The 23,085-nt window shown below is 36.2% G+C and overlaps 1 protein-coding gene across 1 annotated transcript; it reads right to left on the reverse strand.

The window, feature by feature from the left end:
* Window positions 1–8,633: 8,633 nt before the first annotated feature.
* Window positions 8,634–9,980, reverse strand: LOC140856206 (probable aspartic protease At2g35615). The gene has a single exon (XM_073253349.1). It carries the CDS (start codon window positions 9,978–9,980, stop codon window positions 8,634–8,636), a length of 1,347 nt encoding a protein of 448 aa, XP_073109450.1.
* Window positions 9,981–23,085: the final 13,105 nt, after the last annotated feature.

A 23,085-nucleotide genomic window follows, 5' to 3' on the forward strand; every position in this document is an offset into this window, starting at 1 on the left:
TATTCACAATATAATTTATTTTACCTATAAGTGGGTGTAGAAAATCTCTCTCTAAGTTGGGAGAACGTGATGCCAATCGAAGAGCGTCACGGGGGCGTAGCTGCGGCATATGATGCCTAGCTCAGTCTGCCATAGCTCACACCATCTCCTAATGGGTCTGGTGTAGCCGATCGGTATCTCGATCCGGAGACGCTGTCCCGGGTGCTTGCTTCTCCAATGCTCTAAAGTGAGGTTCTTCGATGGACCTCGCCCTCGCTTGACCTCCAATATAGACTGACCTGAAACAACAATAAATAAATCGTTAGTATGATCCAAACAAAAGAATCAAATTTTATTATATATAAAGTATAATAATTAATACCAATGGGACCCACCTTACTGGGACCTGCCTCACTTGTACCTGGCTCATTGGGATCTGCCAGTGCAGGACCCTCTGACACTGGAGTCAGTGAGGCAATGAAGATTAGTGAAGGCACCTCAACCTCCGAGCTATCTGTAGGTAACTGTGAACGCGAACGTCGTCGTCTGTCTCCTGATGCCATATCTGCAGAAATTGAGATGTAAATAAATATAATATTAAATAATAATAATAATAATTAAATAATATTTTAATGAATACAATTATATCGCATACCATTATTGCAACACAAAATACCTCTAGCATTCATTCAACTTTTGTTGATATTCATCTAATAATAAACACAAAATCATTAACAACCAAAAAAAGTTTTGTGGTATTTAGGATCCCGATCTGAATTTCGGACTGAATCGCATTCCAAATTTCAGCCAAAATCTCAATTTGGATCCAGATCTGGATCATTTCATACAAAATAACACATATTAAAAAAGACATGCAGACTGAATATTAACACAGAAAATGTGTGGCCCTATCCCTTTATGAAGTAAAAATATATGATCCTATCTTTTTCAAATCATTACTAACAGGTGTGGCCCTATCCCTTTCAGAAAAGTAATAATCTCATTATTGTTGTTAGTGGATATTTCATCTCATTTTTGTAAAAATTTTGGCAGTATCTCCCCATGGTTCTTCAAGTATATGATGTGGATATGGTGCCTACGCATCCTATCCACCATATACCCAGAGAACATTAGACAGATAACTACTGAATACCATATAATAAAATAAAATATCAACTATTAACAATAATAATATTATTACTTTTCTAAAAAGTCTGAATACGGAACATCTAAGTTTCGATCTCGATGAAAATCAAAATTTGAACGAGAATGTACGGCTCAATGTAATTTAAGTACCATCTTTGAATGTGCATTCGAAGATGAATTTCTAATTTATCAAAAAAGAATAACTTCGTATTAAAATTTCTTCATCAAAAATTTCAATAGAGTTTTTTCTAAAATAAAAATATCTTTTTTATTTATAATTTCAGCAGTATGCAAAACAGCACATAAAATAATTTAATTGTAACAAGTAACAGCAATGTGCATTGTGTTAGTAAAAAAATAATGGTCAAATAATGAATTAACTTCAGTAGTAATACTAAAAAATAATATGCAACAATTATAATAATTTCGGCCCGATCTGGCCCAGCCTGGCTTCGGCTCGGCACAGCCCGGCCCGACCCGACCTGCAACTGACCCGACCCGGATCGGACCGGACCGGACTGGACCCACCCCACCCCACCCGACTGGGCCCCAACCTGACCTACCCCTTCTCGGCCACGTCCCCAGACCCATTCCCGAAGGCCTTGGCAGGACCCAGAACTGACTCGGCCCGACCTGGCTCGACCCGGCTCCACCCAACACGCCCCAGCCTGACCCCCCCATCCCGGCCCGACCTGCCCCAGCCCGACTGACCTGGCTCCACCCGACCAGCCCCAGCTCGACCCAACCCGGCCCGACCCACCCCATCCCGGCCCAGCCCGACTCGACCCGACCCTCCCCATCCCAGCCCGAGCCGCCCCAGCCCAGGCCCAACCTGTCCCATCTCGCCCCAACCCAAGCTGCAGGCCCGTCACGGACTCGACCCGGCCCCGTGACGGACCCGACCCAGCCGGGTCCGACCTGGCCCCTCCGCATCCCCGACCCCGGCTAGCCGGACCCGAACCACAGGCCCTGGCCAGCAGGCCTCGGGGCCCCGGCCGTAGGACCCCCGACCTGGCCACCGTCCCCTGCCCAGGCCTGTCATCCCCATCCCCAGCTCGGGCCCGCTATCCCTGGTCGGACCCGTCCCAGGCCCCGGGCCGTCGGACCCAGCTCGCAGGCAGGTAGCACGGCCTCGGTCCGCAGGCCCCGCAGCCAACAGGCCACGCATGCTCAGCCCACCGTCCCTGGCCTAGCCGCACCATCCCCGGCTCGCCATCCTCAGTCCGGCCCCGATGTCCCCGTCCCGGGCCCGACGAACCCGTCCCAGGCCCCGAGCAGTCAGACCCGGCCCGCAGGCAGGCCCCGCAGCCCCAGCCCACAGGCCCCGCATGCCCGGCCAGCCGTCCCCAGCCCAGGCGCACCGTCCCTGGCCCCGGCATGCCGGCCCTGTTACCTTCCCCATCCCCATCCCCATCCCCGGCCCCGGCCCGAACCCAACCCCCCCACCCAAAAAAAAAGAAGAAGACTCACCTCGACGCGACGGCGTCGGCGGAGGGAACGATGATGGCGGAGGGAATTGGGGTGGCGGCCGGACACGGGGAGACACGCGAGATGCCGGGGGGGGAGCGGGAGAGAAGCCAGAGTGAGAGGGGGCAACGACGAAGAAAAATGGATTTCAGATGGGACTTGACGGGACAAGGGGTATTAGCGACGCAAATTTTCATCGCTAATATACAATTTTTGTTGGTAATAATTTGAACAAAAAATATATTTGCAACGAAAAATAAACTTTTCATCGCTAATATGATTATTAGCGACGAAAAGAGTATTCGTTGCTAATAGTTCCCGCCAAAAAAAAATTCGCTGGAAAAAATTTTTTCTTAGGAAAATATTATTTACGATGAAAATTTAGACTTTTCGTCACTAATAAGCTAATATTCGTGGCTAATAGTTTCCGTCAAAAAAAAAATTCCCGCGAAAAAATTCCCCCCCCCCACCTGAAAAATATTATTTACGATAAAAATTTAGAAATTCATCGCTAATTACCTTATTAGCGACGAAAATTATCTTCCATCGCTAATAATCAACAAAAAAAAAATTTTACTTAAAAAAAATTTCTCCTGACCAAGTCTTGTTCCCCATATTATTTTCTTCCATTCATTTGTCATTCATCTCTTAGCCACAATAATGCAATAATATATGTATATATGTATATATATATATATATATATATATATATATGTGTGTGTGTGTGTGTGTGTGTGTGTGTGTGTGTGTTGTGTGTGTATATATATTTTTTATATTATATATATATATATGTATATGTGTGTGTGTGTGTGTGTGTGTGTGTGTATGTGTGTTATGTATGTTTATGTATGTACTTATGTACGTACATATTATGTATGAATATATATGTGTGTACATACATATATATAGATATACGCATATATACATATAGATATATACATATATATACATATATGTATATATATGTGTATATATATATATATATATATATGTATACACACACAGACACACACATATATACATACATATACATACATACATACTTACATATATGTATATATAGACACACACACACAGATATATATATATATAGAGAGAGAAAGAGAATATATATAATATATATATATATTATATATATATATATATATATATATATATATATAATCAGGCACCCAAGACCATGCAAATTTCAATGGGGACCTTAACCTGTTTGACAGCGGCTTAAGTTACATCCCTTTTTCCTTGGAATGTTTTTTCTCCTCACCCATTTGACGGTCATGGAAAACAAAATGGGCATCCTTCAAATACAGGGCAGATCGATGTCCGCAAACATCTCCTAGCCTCCAGATACCATGAGCCATCTGAAAACAAATTATAGCACAGGCCTCCCATCTCCCACGAGAGTACAAACCCAATCGGCCATGATTCATAAAGCATGTATGGAATTTTTCCTTGCAAATATAGAATTTTACCTAAGAATAATTTTCCAACTTTGCTTAATCTAGTGATATAATGTAGCTGTAGGATGACCAAAAGGGCACGCTTCCAGACTTTAATTTTAATATTTACTAATTTTTTATAAGTTATTTATAATTTTTTTTACGATAAATATTTTTATTATTTTTTCCAAAGTACATCTGGCATTTTAAGTATGGTTCCAACCACTTATAATTACTACATGTTCGTCTTAATATTCTACATATCTTTATTTGACACATATTATTTTTTAAAATTATCTTATAATTTTTTATAAATATAAAAAAATTTATTATAATATATATCCTTCAATAAAAATATTTTTAAATTTTTTAAAATTTTCAAACCATTAGCGATGAAATTTTTCATCGTTAAAAAATCTTTTAATGACAGAATATTCTTTTTCCATCGCTAATAGTCTTATTTTTAAAATTTAAATTTTTTTTTTAAATATTCGTGACAAAAGCTATACGTCGTAAATAAGCGACGATTTGCGATAGTAATTTGATTTATCATCGCAAATACTTGATTATTTATGATGAATACTTTCCATCGTAAATAATTTTTTATTTTTAAATTTTTAAAACATGTTTATTTGCAATGGAATGTGGGTTTCCATCGCAAATATGTAAATATTAGCGACGAAAACTATTCGTCACAAATATTCTGTAATTTTTAAAATTTTATTTTTTTAAATTATTTATGATGAGAATATTTTATCCTAAATAATAGCTTATTTGTGACGAAACTCCTCTTGTCATTGCAAATACCTTACTTTTTGAATTTTTAAATTTTTTTTATTTTTTCACCTATCAGCGACGAACATTTTCATCGTAAATTGCTCATATTTTGCGACGCAAAAGATCTTTCCATCATAAAAATTTTAATTATCTACGATATTTATGTTTTCATCATAAAAAATCTTTATATTTTAAATTTTTAAATTCTCTAACTTTTTTAAGTATTAACGATGAAAATTTTCATCATTAATAATTCTTATTTACGATACAATATGTTTTTTCATCACAAATAAGTAAATTATTTGCGACTGATTCTTACATTGTAAATAATCAATAATATTTAATTTTTTATTTTTCTTCAAATATTAGTGACAAAAATTTTTGATCATAAATAAGGAAATTGGCGACGGAAACTAAATTTTCGTCGCAAAAAATTTATCTATTAATGATGAAAACTCTATCATCATTAATATTTGAATATTTATAATTTAAATAATATTTTATTATTTATAATAAAAATATTCATCAGAAATAAGCTCTTTATTATGATGAAATTATTTTTTTCATCACTAATATTTCTTATTTGCGATGAAAATATAGAATCATCGTAAATAATTTTTTATTATAGACAAAAATTTGGATACATCATTGATATCCTTATTTGCGATGAAATTTTTTTCCATCGTAAATAAATTCATCGTGAAAAATCTTTTCTCTTGTAGTGTATCCGGCCCCGTTTGTTACGTATAATAATGAGAAAAACTTAGTAGCCACTATAAAGCATGATATCGATTTATTGTAATATAAAAAGAATATTTTTTCTCTACAAATATGTGTCTAAATAGAAGATATTTTTTTTAAAAAAATAATTATTTTATTAAATTTTTCATCCAAAATTATTGTATTGTCAAAAAAAACTAATGTTTTATGAATAAAAGGATAGCAAATTATTATTTTTTATTATTACATTTTATTTTTCATCATAGCATAATAAAATTTGAAATGCAACTTTCTAGGTGAAGAATGTTCATTGTAATAATTATATGGTCAATAAGAATTTTGGTGAAGACTAATATCAATGATATCCATTGTCTAATTAGGAGAATGCAATGTTGCATACAGTCCTCTACTAGGAAAGCCATTCTATCTCTTTCAATATGGTTGTTCATTCTTTTATTTTTCTGCATCTAGGTGTATAGAATTATCAAATTATCATCACATAGGATCCATTGAATCCCTTTCATGTAGTATATTTGGGGTTTTGTTAGGAAAAAACTTCACACATTCTATTGTGTCCTAAGGTTAATTAGTCCTTATTTCATCATTTGCTTCTTGAGTTTTTGTTTTGTTTTAGATCCTCTGCTATGAAAATTTCTCTCTTCTTTTATCATCTTTTTCACTTTTATAGAAATACCCAACTCTATCTGTAACTATAATTAGAGAGGTCTTGCTCCTCTTTCATCTTAGGAATAGATGTAAGAGAGGGTTCAACCGCTCCTAGCAATGAGCTAGGTACCATTAGTCGCAATAAGCAGCCATTGCTGGTGGTGACTTGACTCATCTCATTCTCTCTACCTCCATACATGAAATGATAGCCACGACAATTTTAGCTATAAAGATGTTGTTGATGGTGGAGGTGATGATGATAATATTTGTCAAGATGCTCTAGTGAAGGTATTATTGGTGATAATAATTGTGAAGGTTGGCCTTTTTGCTACTCAAAGGGTTGATATAAGGATTAGAGGTATGAATGGCAATGGAGTGGATGTGGTTCGGACAAGCATTATCCATAACCATCCCATATTTTCTTCAGGATAGGGCAGGACAAGTAGAGTTTTAGGGTGGAATGGGTTGGGTTGGATGGACAGAGTTGGATAAAGCTATAAAATAATCATTTTTTTGGTATATAATATTTTTTACCTAGAAAAAAAAATTATGAAGAGTAATATATATATATATATATATATATATATATACCTAAAATTGTCGAAGGCTAGCCTAAATTCTTCCTAAGGCTCCCAAATCTAAATTTACAAAATTAGTGAAAAGCTGAAACGAACTAAACTATGGTGGACTAAAAATTTTACAGTTCTGTTTGGCTTGACTGTTTGAGTCAATGTAATTTGGGTTCCACATGTATTTTGTTGGGATCTAGGGACAAATATTTTCAGCTATGTCGGGATCATATTGGCACTGGAACCATGCTTGCCATGACCTTGCTTTGTAGAAAAAAAAAAGCATGCATCGATTGCGAGATTCTCTCACTAGCCACACCAATTACGGGGCTTAAGGTTTTGCTAGAGGTTTGTTGCCATGATTTCATGAAAAATATAATATTATAAGCAATAAATATTGGTTTCTCATCCACATCGACATCGCCATTCGATCACGATCGAATGCAACAGGACAGCTAGTAGGATAAAGCACAAATCTTCTTGAAGTAATCACTTTCATTGAGAATCTTGATATAAATAGAAGAATGTTGAGAAAGGCCATGAATGTTCTCCAACGGAGATGAGAGATCAACTCTTTCTCTTTCTTCACTCAGACTTCTAAGGAATAGTTCGACCAGCTTTGACCTCAACAAGCTATCAATGATAAAGATCAGTTGAAAAAAGAGAAAAGTGGAATGCTAGGCGAGAGAAAAGAAATTAAGGAAGAAAGGGGCAGAAGATGATGATGATGTCTTTTTCTTCACTCAAATAGCTGCGGAGTTTCTTAGACAGAATCTCCTTTGTGTTCTTAATTAATGGAGAGACCCAGGGAATTAAGAGAAGCCAAGAAAAAAGAAGCAAAAGAAGAGAAGGAAGGCGAGGATGAAGACAACATGGAGGAGCTTTGCAATTGGATATTTGGACAAGAGCTAGCCTATGAAAAAGGTAAGGTTGCATCGATCCTTCTTGAATGACGGAGATCCTTGTTTGTTTCTTTTTCAAGTTCTTTTAATTCTTAAGTTGGTTCTTGCTCTTGAGGGTTAATGAGAGTTGGATCTTATGCAATGTACATTGGATGCCAATTTGACAGAGTCATCATCAAAAATAGGCAGGTCCATAATCTACCAGAATATTCAGTTGTCGAATCCTTTTGTTCAAAGATTTTGAGCTCCTCCTTGTATATATAAAAACCATATGAGGGGTTAGTGGCCTTAGTTCTAATTTTTTCAATATTGATTATTGCATTGTTTGCTTTATCTTCTCAGTGCTGCATGCTCTTGAGATACCAGTGTGACTTTATTTATACATTTGATTAATAATCCTCCTTCGGTGCTGGAAAGTATCTTAACCCCCACCCTCACGCCAATATTAATTTCTGCCCTGTGCTAGCATCATTAATCTAATGTAACCAATGCTGTGGCTATTCCTTTTATATTTTATTCAATGGATCACAAGTCATGGAAGAAGTATGTGTTTCTTTGCATCAATGAGTTAAAAGAGATGTTGATGGACGGATCCATAATAATATTGGTGTGTGCTGCGTGATAATAAAAAAAAATTCACATGCATTAATCATGTCGCTTGCATGTATGTACATTAGATAGATAGATAGATAGATAGATAACGAGGGATCAAACACTAATGATTGTATATGAGTTTGTATTAGAAAGATGAACAACTGAAATAGAACAATTGAAATACTTATCAGTAGTTCCAACTAATAATATATATAACAATTCATAACTAAAATCTATATATAATACCCAGACCTAAATCTGCACATCATGAATTAGATGCATATATATACATATAGAGGCATATGTGCATGCATATATATATATATTGAGCAGACACATATATACATTCACTTGATGAAATTAATGAATCATGGTCAGCCGCAGTGATCAGGATCCAAATAGAGCAGATATTCGGATTTTCTACGAAGATCATAACCAATATTTCTGTTCATCTGAAAGTAAGTCCCGATCATATTATCGCCGTCGGTTGGTGCCATGAGAAGGCAGGTCCTTCCATGATCCACCTCAGCATATATTTGTTCCTTCCACAAGGGCAGCGCCACTTCACCATCAAAAGAGACCAATATTTTTGGGAGGTACCCCACCAAATCCTGAAAGGTCCCGTTGAAGCACAAGTCCCAAGGGTCATTCGCTCGGCGCGGCAGCTCCGGAAGGTGAGCCTGTTCCGTCACCGTGGACGCCACTAGATCGAAAAATGGTTTCTTCAAGAAGGTGAGGGGCGTCGACGAGGTGAAGAAAATGGAGCAGTTCCCGCCCACCAACTCCCTCGTCAGGTTCAGCGCCCTCGTGCCGACGCCCATCCCAAGTAAGGTGGGCGAGAAGAACCGGTTCCTGCCCTTCGGGCACAGGGTTAACGGCGACGACCTACCGTTTAGCCGTGCTTCCTTCCCCAGGTGCAGCTCACTAGAGGTGTTCCCGGCGGAGGGGTTATCAAAATCCTTCCTAAAGCAGTGGGAGAAGGTAAACGGTGTGGAGTTATTAGATCTGAACGCGAGCGAGAAGTACTCGTTCCCGGTGAGACCCACCCTCGCCGGAGCAAGTCTCGTAGAGAAAGAGTTGTCGTTGCCGCAGCCGAAAGGCACCTTACCAAAATAGGTGACACCGTCGATGGCGAGCACGTCGGAGATGAGGAGGCCGTTGGTCTCGACGCCACTCTCGTTTTTCCGGACGTACCGACACGTCTCGTTGCCGCGGCAAACGTGACCAGGCGGGACAGCGAGACATTCGAAGGATGAGCAGGAGAAGGTGGTGCTTGTGGAGGACTTTGAGGGGTCGTAGAGTGGGCCGAGATGGGGGCTGCAGTTGGGACATGGCTCGCACTGAGTCCAGATGAAGTCGCCCGCCACATCCAGCATCCCCGTTACCTTTACCGGAGGAGTGCCGATGGTGAATTCCATCAGGTATTCCCCACCGACCTGATCGAAGCCAGCCTCCTGTAGGTTTTCTGCAGCTAGCGGCGTCGACAACAACTTGCGGCGGCCTTCCATGACTGCTTGGAAGTGGTCACGGTAGGCGACCGAGCGCCGATGGATCCTCCGCCACTTGTCGGCCAGGGTGGCGGCGCTCGATTCGAAGAGAGGGGACTCAGGGGAATCACGGTCGATGAGGCGGATGTGTTGCTGGTGGGAGAGAGATGGGAGCGCAACAAGGAAGAAGAGCAGCAATAGCAACGACGCCGACTTCGTTGAAGCAAAGGCCATTGTTGAACTTGGATCGTTTAACATATATATAATTGCTAGAAAAGATACGCAATGGCATGGGTGCTCTACGTATTTAGTTTAGATGCATGTGGGGGAATATGGCTATTGATCTCTTTTTATAGCACCAGATGCATGTTATCGATCGTAAATGCATGATCGCCATCCGGCCGGATAAGGATTACACGGATGTGCAAAAGTTAGTTGTCATAGCTAGCTAGCTAAATCCGATGAGCTAAGTTGGATTTAATATTTAACATGGTCATCGTGAGGATTATCATCCCCGTCATTGTCATTGCTAGCTCCATTAAGTTAGCCTTTGTCAGAAATTAGAATCATTTTTTTTTTTTTTAAGATCCTATTACCAAACACGTCTCCACCATATCCAATTTTCAAGGCTATTAGCTTGTCGCGCCCCCCCCCCCCTCCATGTTGTAAATCTCAGGCTCAAGGTTATCAGGTTTATTTGGCTTGGTCATCTCAATTGCACAAAATACTATAACAAAAACAGCTGCACCAATGTACAAGTATTCTTCCTGGAGGGCGAAATTTGACCAAAATGATATTTAGATTTGCCTCGAAAAAATATCTTAATATTAGATCTGAAGCTTTTTCTTGAAAATAAGTTTTAAGGTGTAATGCTCTACAATCCGAAAAAATAAAGACAGCACAAATTGCGTGCGATTGTAAGTACAAGTCAAAGTATTGACTAATATGAACTTGCATTGAAAAGCTATAATGTTGGATAAATTGATAATTTATTCTCATCGTGTGATATTAAATAGATCTTTTGAGAAGCAAATTACAAAATCATAGTTACACTAAAGTATTATCCAAACTTTGAAATCCAGAATTTTTCTACTCGAGAAATGCTACAATAACAAAAAATTCTTTTTCAAGTTAAATTTTGATGCAGAGCATAATTTCACATCAGACCGTTGTCTAAACATGTTCAAGTATGATCATGCATTTCGCTCTAGACACCCCAAATCCGACGATAAAGATTTCATAAGAAGAAAATATTTAAAATGCAGATTTGCTGAAAGAAGCAATAAGAAGAGAAATAGTTCAACAAGTAAGTTTGAACTATAGAGCAACTTGTTCACCCTGAAATAAATAAAATCCAGACACATCCCAATTTAGGCTTCTATTTATACCTGGTGATAAATAAAACTATATTAATACCACATCTCTATTTTTTTGTGTTATTTAGGAAGGAGATCTCACAGTCTCGCCACCATGGAGTTTTACCAAGAAATAACTTAATGAAAATTCTTCATACCGGTACATGGTAAGCCAAACCAACAATAATTGCAGAAAATAATTTAATGAAAATTTTTCTTACTGGTACATGTTAAGCCAAACCAGCAATAATTGAAGGAAAAAAACAACCAAGACATAAGCCCTATAAAGAGATTGGCGTGCCAAAATTAACTCAGCATGTGATCTTAACACTGAGTTACACGACAATAGATGATATTGGTTCTATAAGGGATACGAGAAAAAGGTCTAATTAATGTCAATTATCTACAATACCTTAAAAATCAGTAGGGGTTTCTACAGCTTGATATTCCTCCACAGCAGCTTCCCAGAAGCCCCCTGCACAGTGGATCAAAAGCAAAGTTGCCCTTCTCAAGTAAGTATAAAATCCGATACTTGATATAATATTAGCTCTTTGACTAACATTTACCATCACAAAATTAAATTTATTTTTCTATTATGAGTTCCATTAAAAAAAACTAAAAAAATGAAATGGATACATTAGCCAAGCACTTGGGCAACAAAACTTCCGACACTACGCTCTCAAGCAAACATGCATACTGTGAAGAATGGAATAAGAGGGATAAAAGATTGATACATCCCTCAAATAAATAGGGATCAAACACTATTGATCCCCACATGGAATGTAGAATACTTGTCCAAACAGCCAACAAAAGAATTCATAAACCAAAAGAGTTAAAAAAATGCAGGAGTAATTGAAACTTATTTGCTTTTCACATTAAAGAAAAAGAAAAAAAATTTCCTGGTGATTGACCTGACTATTGGAAAAAATAAAATCTTGCATGACATATTCATAAAAACATTATCTAAAATCTATTTTACTAATAATTTTCTATATCTGCTGATAAAAAAATGCTACTAAATCTCTTTTCTCTGGTAGTCATGACTTTTGAAAGAATAGTGCCTTATAAGAAATCACATAAGTGATTTTGATGGAATTTTTTTTTTAAATTTTCAAGTCATGTAATGATATTATTCATTTATAAATAAAATAAAGTATTTTATGATTCATCATTTTAGCTGCATCTTATGATATTTAAGATTATGATGAGTCCCGTAGGTTAGGATTATATTTTAGGACCATAAAGAGTTCATGCCAATGAGATCTAAAATTCTAAAATCTTAAATCTTTAACATTCCTAATAATAAGAGCATTAAGTCAGAGATCAATGTTCCATATAGACTGGCACATCCTATGTATGCTTGATGGAGAGGGTGGATGATCTCACAAGCCACTTGTATGGGACATTAATACAAAAATATGGATGCTTATTAGGAAATAGATTCACTAAATTAATCTGCCAATATAGAATATTTTATGGAGTCTTACTTGCATGTCAAAAGATAGTTCTCTAAGTGATTTGTATAAGTGATCCTTAGACCTATGACCACCATAAAATTTGATACACATAACTCCATATTTTGATTTAAACTCATTCATGACAGAGTCATATATAGGATATTCCAGATATGAAAGATGACTGTAAAGGTTATGAGTCAGTCAATAAGGAATCGATCACTCCTAGTAAGAGGAGTGCCATCCTATGCATTCTTATCTCTAAATGACTTAAAATATTTTTGATCAAAGCAGAATAAAGATTAGAAAAGATTTTTAATGCTTCATTATTGGAGTTATCGCTAATTGATGCAAAATCGATATAAATATGTATTTGAGTTTGACATGATTCCATACTCATGAATATATTTAAGATGCAGGGATGATAAAAAAAATTAAATTATATAGTAACTTAGTACTGAAGGTATATTTGGTATTTTCATCAAATTTTATATCTTTTGGCTAATTATAATATGTTATTAGATGTCAATCGTGACTTATAGGTTTGGTTGAATTAAAGTGATTAATTTGATCCTGAACTAGAAAAAGTATCAATTGCCGAACTCAGATCGACATGATTTGTACCTTAATCGATTAGAAGGTTCTAATCAGATCCGATCAACATGTATCCAGACCTACCATTGGTTAAATATAGAATCCAATGGGTAACACACATAAAGAAATTAACCAAGAACCCATTTGATATGGTTGATAGAAATTTTGGATCCAATTAGATTTCTGATAAGCATGCTAGTATGTGTGAAAATCCTAGCTCCTTGAATTGGATTCGATTTGCTTCAAATCTTGCTTTTTGATCAAACTAAATTGAGTCAAGATTTAATTTGAATTTGGATCTAAATATGGCAGCCATTAGATGGCGCCACATAGCCCCATAAGCGCCATTAGCTAGAGTCCTAGCTAGAAAGGACTCTTGGCATATGGTTTTGGCAAGGCTCACCTATGGTGCGTTTGAGAAGGGTTAGAGTCCTTCACACTTGGGATTAAGACCTATATGGCAGCTCATATCACCCTCCACTCTCTGGCACTGATCTCAAAGATTGAAAAGTCAGTTTTAGATTTTGAATTTGGCATGGAGATTTATCTGAGATTGAAGGCACATGCATGAGGGAAAGAAATTACATGGCTCATCGCGTAAAAAGTCCTTCTGCCATGGGCAGAAGGGAGCATCCCATATCTAGTAATCCTGCCATTTGAATTCAAATTCAAGTAAGATTACACATGGCATGTTTCAGATTTATCTGTAATAGGAAATAATGCATAAATGCCAATTGAATGGCACGCGCATGTAGGGCGCATGTAGGGTGAAGGAGGAGTCACTTTCTCTTGAAAGAGTTCTTCTGTTTGAAGGCTCTTTTTCTCTGACATGCAATAACTCAAGGGGCGTGAGAAAGAGTTGTGACTCTTCTTCACGCACCTCTTTCTCACCTATAAAAAGCCCTAGGTGTTGGGCATTTAGATTATTCCAAATTCTATCCACATTACTCTCCCTTCCCTCTTACAACCCTCCTAGTTTTAGGATAAAATTTTTATATTTAAGACAAAACCTAATTTTGATCCAAACAAGGATAAAAGGAGGTTCTGAAGAAAAGGTTCAAAAAGTCCAGTAGAATCTTTGAAAGGGTGAAGTCAAATTCTTGAAGAAACTTGATCAGTGCCAGACTATTCGAGTTTAGAGGATAGAACACTGGAAGCAAGGATCAAGGAGCATTGTGTTTGGTGTAGTTTCTATGTGGATCATCGTTGGAGGGCATATACTTGTGTACCCATAAAAGTTATTAACGAATATAGATATTTTTCATATTCTGATTATTTATTTATTTATACTTTGATTGCTATAGTCAAGAGATTCTGGGTATTAGGATCTTGATGGACTTGGATGTTTGAATGAAAAATTTTAAACATCAATCCTTCTGCTACACCATTCGGAACCTGATAGCTTTATGCCAAATTGAAATTAGATTGAAAACTTTTAGTATCATGATTTGCACTATTAAATTTAATTAATTTAAAACTGCTTACAACACTTCATTAGTTTTTCCCCCTTCAAAAACTACATTTGGAAGCAATTAGGCTGCTATTTTTCAAGGAAACATGCTATGATTTCACAATACATCCCTCTTGATCGTAAAGTCCCAAAGGTCACCATATTTCTCGTTGAAATCCCAAATATCCATGGAGTTGTAATCAGCAATCCCCCCTCTCCATGTTGTAGATCTCAGGCTCAAGATTATGAGGTTTATTTGGCTTGGTCATCTCAATTGCACAAAATACTATAACAAAAATAGCTGCTCCAATGTACAAGTATTCTCCCTGAAGGGCGAAATTTGACCAAAATGATATTTAGATTCGCCTCAAAAAAATATCTTATTATTAGATTTGAAGCCTTTTCTTGAAGATAAATTTTAAGGTGTAATGCTCTACAATCCGAAAAAATAAAGACAGCACAAATTGCGTGCGATTGTAAGTACAAGTCAAAGTGTTGACTAATATGAACTTGCATTGAAAAGCTATAATATTGGATAAATTGGCAATTTATTCTCATCGTGTGATATTAAATAGATCTTTTAAGAAGCAAATTACAAAATCATAGTTACACTAAAGTATTATCCAGAATTTGAAATCCAGAATTTTTCTACTCGAAAAATGCTACAATAACAAAAAATTCTTTTTCAAGCTAAATTTTGATGCAGAGCATAATTTCACATCAGACCGCTGTCTAAACATGTTCAAGCATGTTCATCCATTTCGCTCTAAACACCCCAAATCCAACCAGAGACGATAAAGATTTCATAAGAAGAAAACATTTAAAATGCAGATTTGCTGATAGAAGCAATAAGAAGAGAAACAGTTCAACAAGTAAGTTTGAACTATAGAGCAACTTGTTCACCCTGAAATAAATAAAATCCAGACACATCCCATTTTAGGCTTCTATTTATACCTGGTGATAAATAAAATTATATTAATACAACATCTCTATTTTTTTGTGTTATTTAGGAAGGAGATCTCACAGTCTCGCCACCATGGAGTTTTACTAAGAAATAACTTAATGAAAATTCTTCATACAGGTACATGGTAAGCCAAACCAACAATAATTGCAAAAATAATTTAATGAAAATTTTTCTTACTGGTACATGTTAAGCCAAACCAGCAATAATTGAAGGAAAAAAACAACCAAGATATAAGCCCTATAAAGAGATTGGCGTGCCAAAATTAACTCAGCATGTGATCTTAACACTGAGTTACATGACAATAGATGATATTGGTCCTATATGGGATACGAGAAAAGGGTCTAATTAGTGTCAATTATCTACAATACCTTAAAACTAATAGGGGGTTCTGCAGCTTGATATTCCTTCACGGCAGCTTCCCAGAAGCCCCCTGCACAGTGGATCAGAAGCAAAGTTGCCCTTCTTAAGTAAGTATGAAATCCGGTACTGATATAATATTAACTCTTTGACTAGCATTTACTATCACCAAATTAAATTTGTTTTCCTATTGTGAGTTCCATTAAAAAAAACTAGAAAAATGAAATGGATACATTAGCCAAGCACTTGGGCAACAAAACTTCCTACGCTGTGCTCTCAAGCAAACATGCATTCTGTGAAGAATGGAACAAGAGGGATAGAAGACTGGTGGATCCCTCAAATAAATAGGGATCAAACACTATTGATCCCCACATAGAATGTAGAAAACTTGTCCAAACAGCCAACAAAAGAATTCATAAACCAAAAGAGTTAAAAAAATGCAGGAGTTATTGAAACTTATTTGCTTTTCACATTAAAGAAAAACAAAAAGAAAAGAAAGGCTCAATTACTTCTTGAAAATATCAACATAGGATTTAGCCTCAGTATGGAGGAGCTATTTAAAATGCTATAAGACAATCTAATCTAGCAATATCAAGTAAATTTGACAAAGCAAACTTTGTTTTTCATCATCCAAGTTCGAATAAAAGTTGACTGACTGACTGAGTAACGATCTAATTATTTGGAAAATGCTAAACATCACCCACCAGATCATTACTCAATTCAGCAGTCTGATGTGGAAGTCAGTGATTGTTGAGCCATAGGAAGGACCCAACTGACACCACTGACCTTCCCATAATGCACCAGTCTCTGAATACCAGGTTAGTCCAGTCACGGTGGTGGTGGTAGCAGGAGGAGATGATGTAAAGATAAAGCTCATGTTTTGATTTTGGTTCTCTCTTATCTAAGTTCCCCCTCATCCTTTCATTCTAGTTAGTTGGTATTGGGTGCAAGTCTTATACAGAATTGTGTTAATGCATAGATGATTGTTATCGGACGGAGTGGGGACTGGAATTGGTGAAGTTTTGGGCCGTTGGATCTTGATCGGACGAGCATTGTGTTTTCTTCCATGAAAAAAAGAAATAAAAAAGAGAAGGGATTTTGACCGATAGAAATGAAACATATCTGTTAGCCTTATCCTTTTTGGGCGGGTGGTGGGTCCACAGAAAGCATGCGAGGATCACGTGCTGCATGCCTACCCTTACATCCTAGGTATTAAATAACAGTGTTATGGCTAGGATAATGGTATTACCCGGCCCCATTTGTTACGTATAATAATGCGGAAAAGATAGTAGCTATTATAATGCATGATATCGATTTGTTGTAATATAAAAAGAACATTATTTTCTCTACAAATATGTGTCTAAATAGAGGATATATTTTTAAAAGAAATTTAATTATTTTATTAAATTTTCATCCAAAATTATTGTGTTGTCCAAAAAAAACTAATGTTTTATGAATAAAAGGATAGCAAATTATTATTTTTTATTATTACCTTTTATTTTCATCATAGCATAATAAAATTTTGAAATACAACTCTTTAGGTGAAGAATGGTCATTGTAATAATTATATGGTCAATAATAGTTTTGGTGAAGATTAATATCAATGATATGCATTGTCTAATTAGGAGAATGCAATGCTGCATAAAGTCCTCTACTAGGAAAGCCATTCTATCTCTTTCAATGTGGTTGCTCATTCTTTTATTTTTCTGCATCTAGGTGTATATAGTTTAGAATTATCAAATTATCATCACATAGGATCCATTAAATCCCTTTCATGTAGTATATTTGGGGTTTTATTAGGGAAAAACTTCACACATTCTATTGTGTCCTAAGGTTAATTAGTCCTTATTTCATCATTTGCTTCTTGAGTTTTTGTTTTGTTTTAGATCCTCTGCTATAAAAATTTCTCTCTTCTTTTATCATTTTTTTCACTTTTATAGAAATACCCAACTCTATCTGTAACTATAATTGGAGAGGTCTTGCTCTTCTTTCATCTCAGGAATAGATGTAAGAGAGGGTTCAACTTCTCCTAGCAATGAGATAGGTAGCATTAGTGCAGATAGGCAGCCATTGTTGGTGGCGACTTGACTCATCTCATTCTCTTTACCTCCATACATGAAATGATAGCCACGACAATTTTGGCATAAAGATATTGTTGATGGTGGAGGTGATGGTGCTAATATTTGTCACGATGCTCTAGTGAAGGTATTATTGTGACAATAATTGTGAAGGTTGGCCTTTTTGTTGCTCAAGGGGTAGATATAAGGATTAGAGGTATAAATGGCAATGGAACAGATATGGTTCAGACAAGTATTATCCATAATCGTCCCATATTTTCTTCAGGATAGGGCAGGACAAGCAGAGTTTTAGGGTGGAATGGGTCAGATTGGAGGGACTGAGTTGGATAAAGCTGTAAAATAATCATTTTTTGGTATATAATATTTTTTACCTAGAGAAGGAAAGTTATAAAGAGTATATATATATATATATATATATATATATATATATATATATACACACACCTAAAATTGTCGAAGGCTAGCCTATATTCTTTTCAAGGCTCCCAAATCTAAATTTACAAAATTAGTGAAAAGCTGAAACAAACTAAACTATGGTGGACTAAAAATTTTATAGTTCGGTTTGGCCTGACTGTTTGAGTCAATGTAATTGGGTTCCATATGTATTTCATTGGGATTCAGGGATAAATATTTTTTGCTATGTCGGGATTGTATTGGCACTCGAATCCATTAAATCCACATAAAGTTGAATCCTGCTTGCCATGACCTTATTTTGTAGAAAAAATGAAAAGCATGCATCGATAGCGAGATTTTCTCACTGGCCACAGCAATTACGGGGCTTAAGGTTTCGCTAGAGATTTGTTGCCATGATTTCATGAAAAATATAATATTATAGATGATAAATATTGATTTCTCATCTACATCGATGCTGCCATTCGATCACGATTGAATACAGCAGGATAGCTAGTAGGATAAAGCACAAATCTTCTTGAAGTACTCACTTTCATTGAGAATCTTGATATATATAGAAAAAAGTTAAGAAAGACCATGAAGGTTCACCAATGGAGATGAGAGATCAACTCTTTTTCTTTCTTTACTCAGACTTCCAAGGAATAGGTGAGAGAAAAGAACAAAGGAAGGAAGGGGAAGAAGACGATGATGATGTCTTCTTCTTCACTCAAACAACAGTGGAGTTTCTTGGGCAAGATCTCCTTCGTGTTCTTAATTAATGGAGAGACCCAAGGAATTAAGAGAAGCCAAGAAGAAAGAAGCAAAAGAAAAGAAGAAAGGCGAGGATGCAAACAACATGGAGGAACTTTGCAATTGGATATTTCGACAAGAGCTAGCTTATTAAAAATGTAAGGTTGCATCGATCCTTCTTGAATGATGGATATCCTTGTTTGTTTCCATGTTATGTTCTTTTAATTCTTAAGTTGGTTCTTGCTCTTGAGGGTTCATAAGAGTTGGGTCTTGTATAATGTTTATTGGATGCCAATCTTGACAGACATCAACAAAAATAGATAGGTCAATAATTTGCCGGAGTATTAAATTGTCGAATCTTTTTGTTCAAAGATTTTGAGCTCCTCCTCATATATATAAAAACCATATGAGGGGTTACTGGCTTTGGTTCTAATTTTTTGAATATTGATTCTTGTATTGTTTGCTTTATTTTCTTGATGCTGCATGCTTTTAGGATACCAATGTGACTTTATTTATACATCTAATTAATAATCCTCCTTCAGTGCTAGAAAATTTCTTAACCCATACCCCCACGCTAATATTAATTTAATTTCTGCTCCTGGCTAGCATCATTAAGCTAGTGTAACCGATGCTGTGGCTATTCCTTTTGTATTTTATTCAATGGATCACAAGCCATGGAAGAAGTATGTGTTTCTTTGCATCAATGAGTTAAAAGGGATGTTGATCGATGGATCCATAATAATACTGGTGTGTGCTACATGATAAAAAAAAATCACATGCATTAATCATGTCGCTTGCATGTATGTATATAGATGGATAGATAACGAGGGATCAAACACTAAAGATTGTATATGACTTTGTATTAGAAAGATGAACAACTGAAATACTTAACAGTAGTTCCAACTAATAATATATATATATATACACCTATAAATATTGATATAAATATTGATCAGACACATATATGCATGCACTGATGAAATTAATGAATCATGGTCAGCCGTAGTGATCAGGATCCAAATAGAGCAAATAGTCGGGTTTACTACGAAGATCATATCCAATATTTTTATTCATCTGAAGTAAGTCTTGATCATATTAGCACCGTCAGTTGGCGCCATTAGAGGTCCTTCCATGATCCACCTCAGTATATACTTGATTCTTCAACAAGGGTAGTGCCACTTCACCATCAAAAGAGACCAATATGTTTGGGAGGTGCCCCACCAAATCCTGACAGGTCCCATTGAAGCACAAGTCCCAAGGGTCATTCGCTCAGTGCGACAGCTCCAGTAGGTGAAACTGTTCACTCACCTTGGATGCCACTAGATCGAACAATGGTTTCTTCAAGAAGGTGAGGGGCGTCAACGAGGTGAAGAACATGGAGCAATCCCCGCCCACCAACTCCCTCGTCAGGTTCAGCGCCACCATGCCGATGCCCATCCCATGTAAGGTGGGCGAGAAGAACCGATTCCTGCCCAACCGCACATAGTTAATGGTGACGACCTACCATTTAGCCGCGCATCCTGTTATGGTGGATAAAGGAAGAGAGGAGTATTGTAGTATTTCTCACTAAGAAATGAAGAGTATAGAACTCTTTGCAAGAAGAGAACTTTAGCTTTGTTTGATATTCTTTCAACTCTCTTAACTCAAAGTGACTCAAGTACATTCCTTTATATAGATGATTTTACAATCCTTCAACTATCCTCCGCACAAAATACCAAGAGTCATATTTATGAATGACACTTTGGTTTTATACAAAGAGAGAAATTCTAAGTGCATTTCATAGAAAACACTAAAAGTCATTGCTAATAACAAGATAACATTAATTTAATTTACTAATTCCAATACCTTCTCTTGAAGCAAGATCTCTTGAGAATACAAAAGGTTTCTTTGACCAACATCTCTTGATCCAATGCACAATTAAGTTTATTTATTTTCAACATCCCCTTTTAAATTTAATTATCTTCCATCCTTCATACCAAGTAGACCTTTGAATTTATTGAAGAGATCAACTCCAAGTAGTTTAGTAAAAATGTCTGCAATTTGATCATGAGTTTTTATATAAATAAGCTCCATATCTTTGTTCTTCACATGCTTTCGAATTGAATGAAAGCGAAACATCTATATGTTTGCTTCTTTGATGATAGACCAGATTTTTTGCTAAAACAATTGCCTACTTGCTATCAATATAAATTTGTGTAGCTTCATTTTGATCAAAATTAATTTTTTTAGCAAGTTTTTTAGCCATATTGCATGACTAACATATGAAGATGCTGCAATTTATTCGGCTTTACAAATTGAGAGAGTAACAATCGATTGCTTCTTTGACATCCATGAGAACGCCGTATCACCCATGAAAAATACAAATCCGAAAGTATATTTTCGATCATCCATAGCTCCACCCCAATCACTATCAGAATAGCCTTTAAGTTAAAAATTATTAGAATAAAAATAGAATAAACTAAGGCTTAGAGTATCTTGAATGTAATGTAGGATTCTCTTAGCTATCTTCCAATGTGTTGATTTTGGTTCTTCTATGAATCGACTCACCAAACCAACACTATATAATATATGTGGTCTTGTACATGTCAAGTACCTCAAACATCCTATCAAGCTTCTATATAGTGTAGAATCAATTACCTTGCCTTCATTATTCTTAGATAATTTTGCACCATAATCCATTGGTGTGCTAACAGGATAGCATTCTTTCATTTTGAACCTTTTAACCACTTTCTTTGCATAGTGCTCTTGGGAAAGAAAAATTTACATTTTAATTGATTCACCTCTAAGCCATGAAAATAGGACATAAGTCCCATGTCAGTCATTTCAAACTCTTTCGCCATTACTTGTTTGAAATTTTTGATCAATTGTGTAGAATTGCTGGTGAAGATAAGATCATCAACATACAATGAGACAAGTAGTATATTCCATCCTTCTTTTTGACATAAAGAGCTTGTTCATAGGGGTATTGAACAAAGTCATTAGCCTTGAAATATGCATTAATTCTTGAGTTCCAAGCTCTAGATGCTTGCTTCAAATCTTAAAGTATCTTTTTTAATTTCAACACTTTGTCTTCTTGCCCATTTCTGACACAATCTTTGGGTTGATCAATGTATACCTCTTTATTCAAGTAGCCATTAAGAAAGGCTAATTTGATATCAAGTTAAAAATCTTTCATTTATTTTGACCTGCCAAAGAAATCACCAAGCGAACGGTTTTCATTCGAGCAACGAAAGCAAAAATCTCTTCGTAGTCAATTCTGGCCTTTTGCTTGTAGCCTTTAGCCATAAGTCGTACTTTATATTTCTCTATTTCACCTTGTGCATTCTTTTTGACTTTAAAAACTAATTTTACTCCAATCGATTCAAGCGCTTCTAGTAGAGAAGTGAGTTCCCATGTCTCATCTTCTCTATGGTTTTTATCTCCTCATTCATGGCTTTTCTCTACTTCTCATCTTTGATAGCATCTTCAAAAGAAATTGTTTCTTCATTAGCAAAAAGACAAATAAGATTTAGAGGAGTTGTCACCTCATATAAATCTTGAATGCTCATTGTCTTTAGTAGTGTTGAATTGTCTTCATCCGATGAAGTAGGAGATGAAGGTGGTGTTGGTTCTCCGGTTTGCTCCTTGATTTGCTCTCCATCTTGTATCATCACCATGTTAGTGTTTCAATTCCAAATGCCATCTTCTTGAAACTCTACATCTCACTTATAATGACTTTCTTCTCCTTTGGTTCATAGAGTTTGTAGGCCTTGGATCTTGGATCATAAGCGATGAAGATGCATGATAAGCTTTTGTCATCTAACTTGCTTCTCCTTTGATCTAAAATATGTGCATAAGCTATGCACCCAAAAACCTTCAAATGAGAGATATTGGGCTTGTAACTACTCCATGCTTTTTGTGGTGTTATTCCTTTCAAATTTTTTGTAGGACATCTATTAAGCAAGTAG

This window comes from Elaeis guineensis, chromosome 3 (genome assembly GCF_000442705.2).
Source record: "Elaeis guineensis isolate ETL-2024a chromosome 3, EG11, whole genome shotgun sequence".
NCBI lineage: Eukaryota > Viridiplantae > Streptophyta > Magnoliopsida > Arecales > Arecaceae > Elaeis > Elaeis guineensis.

Coding starts and splice junctions, on each gene's coding strand:
- LOC140856206 (XM_073253349.1), bottom strand. CDS start 9,980: ATGGCCTTTGCTTCAACGAAGTCGGCGTCGTTGCTATTGCTGCTCTTC.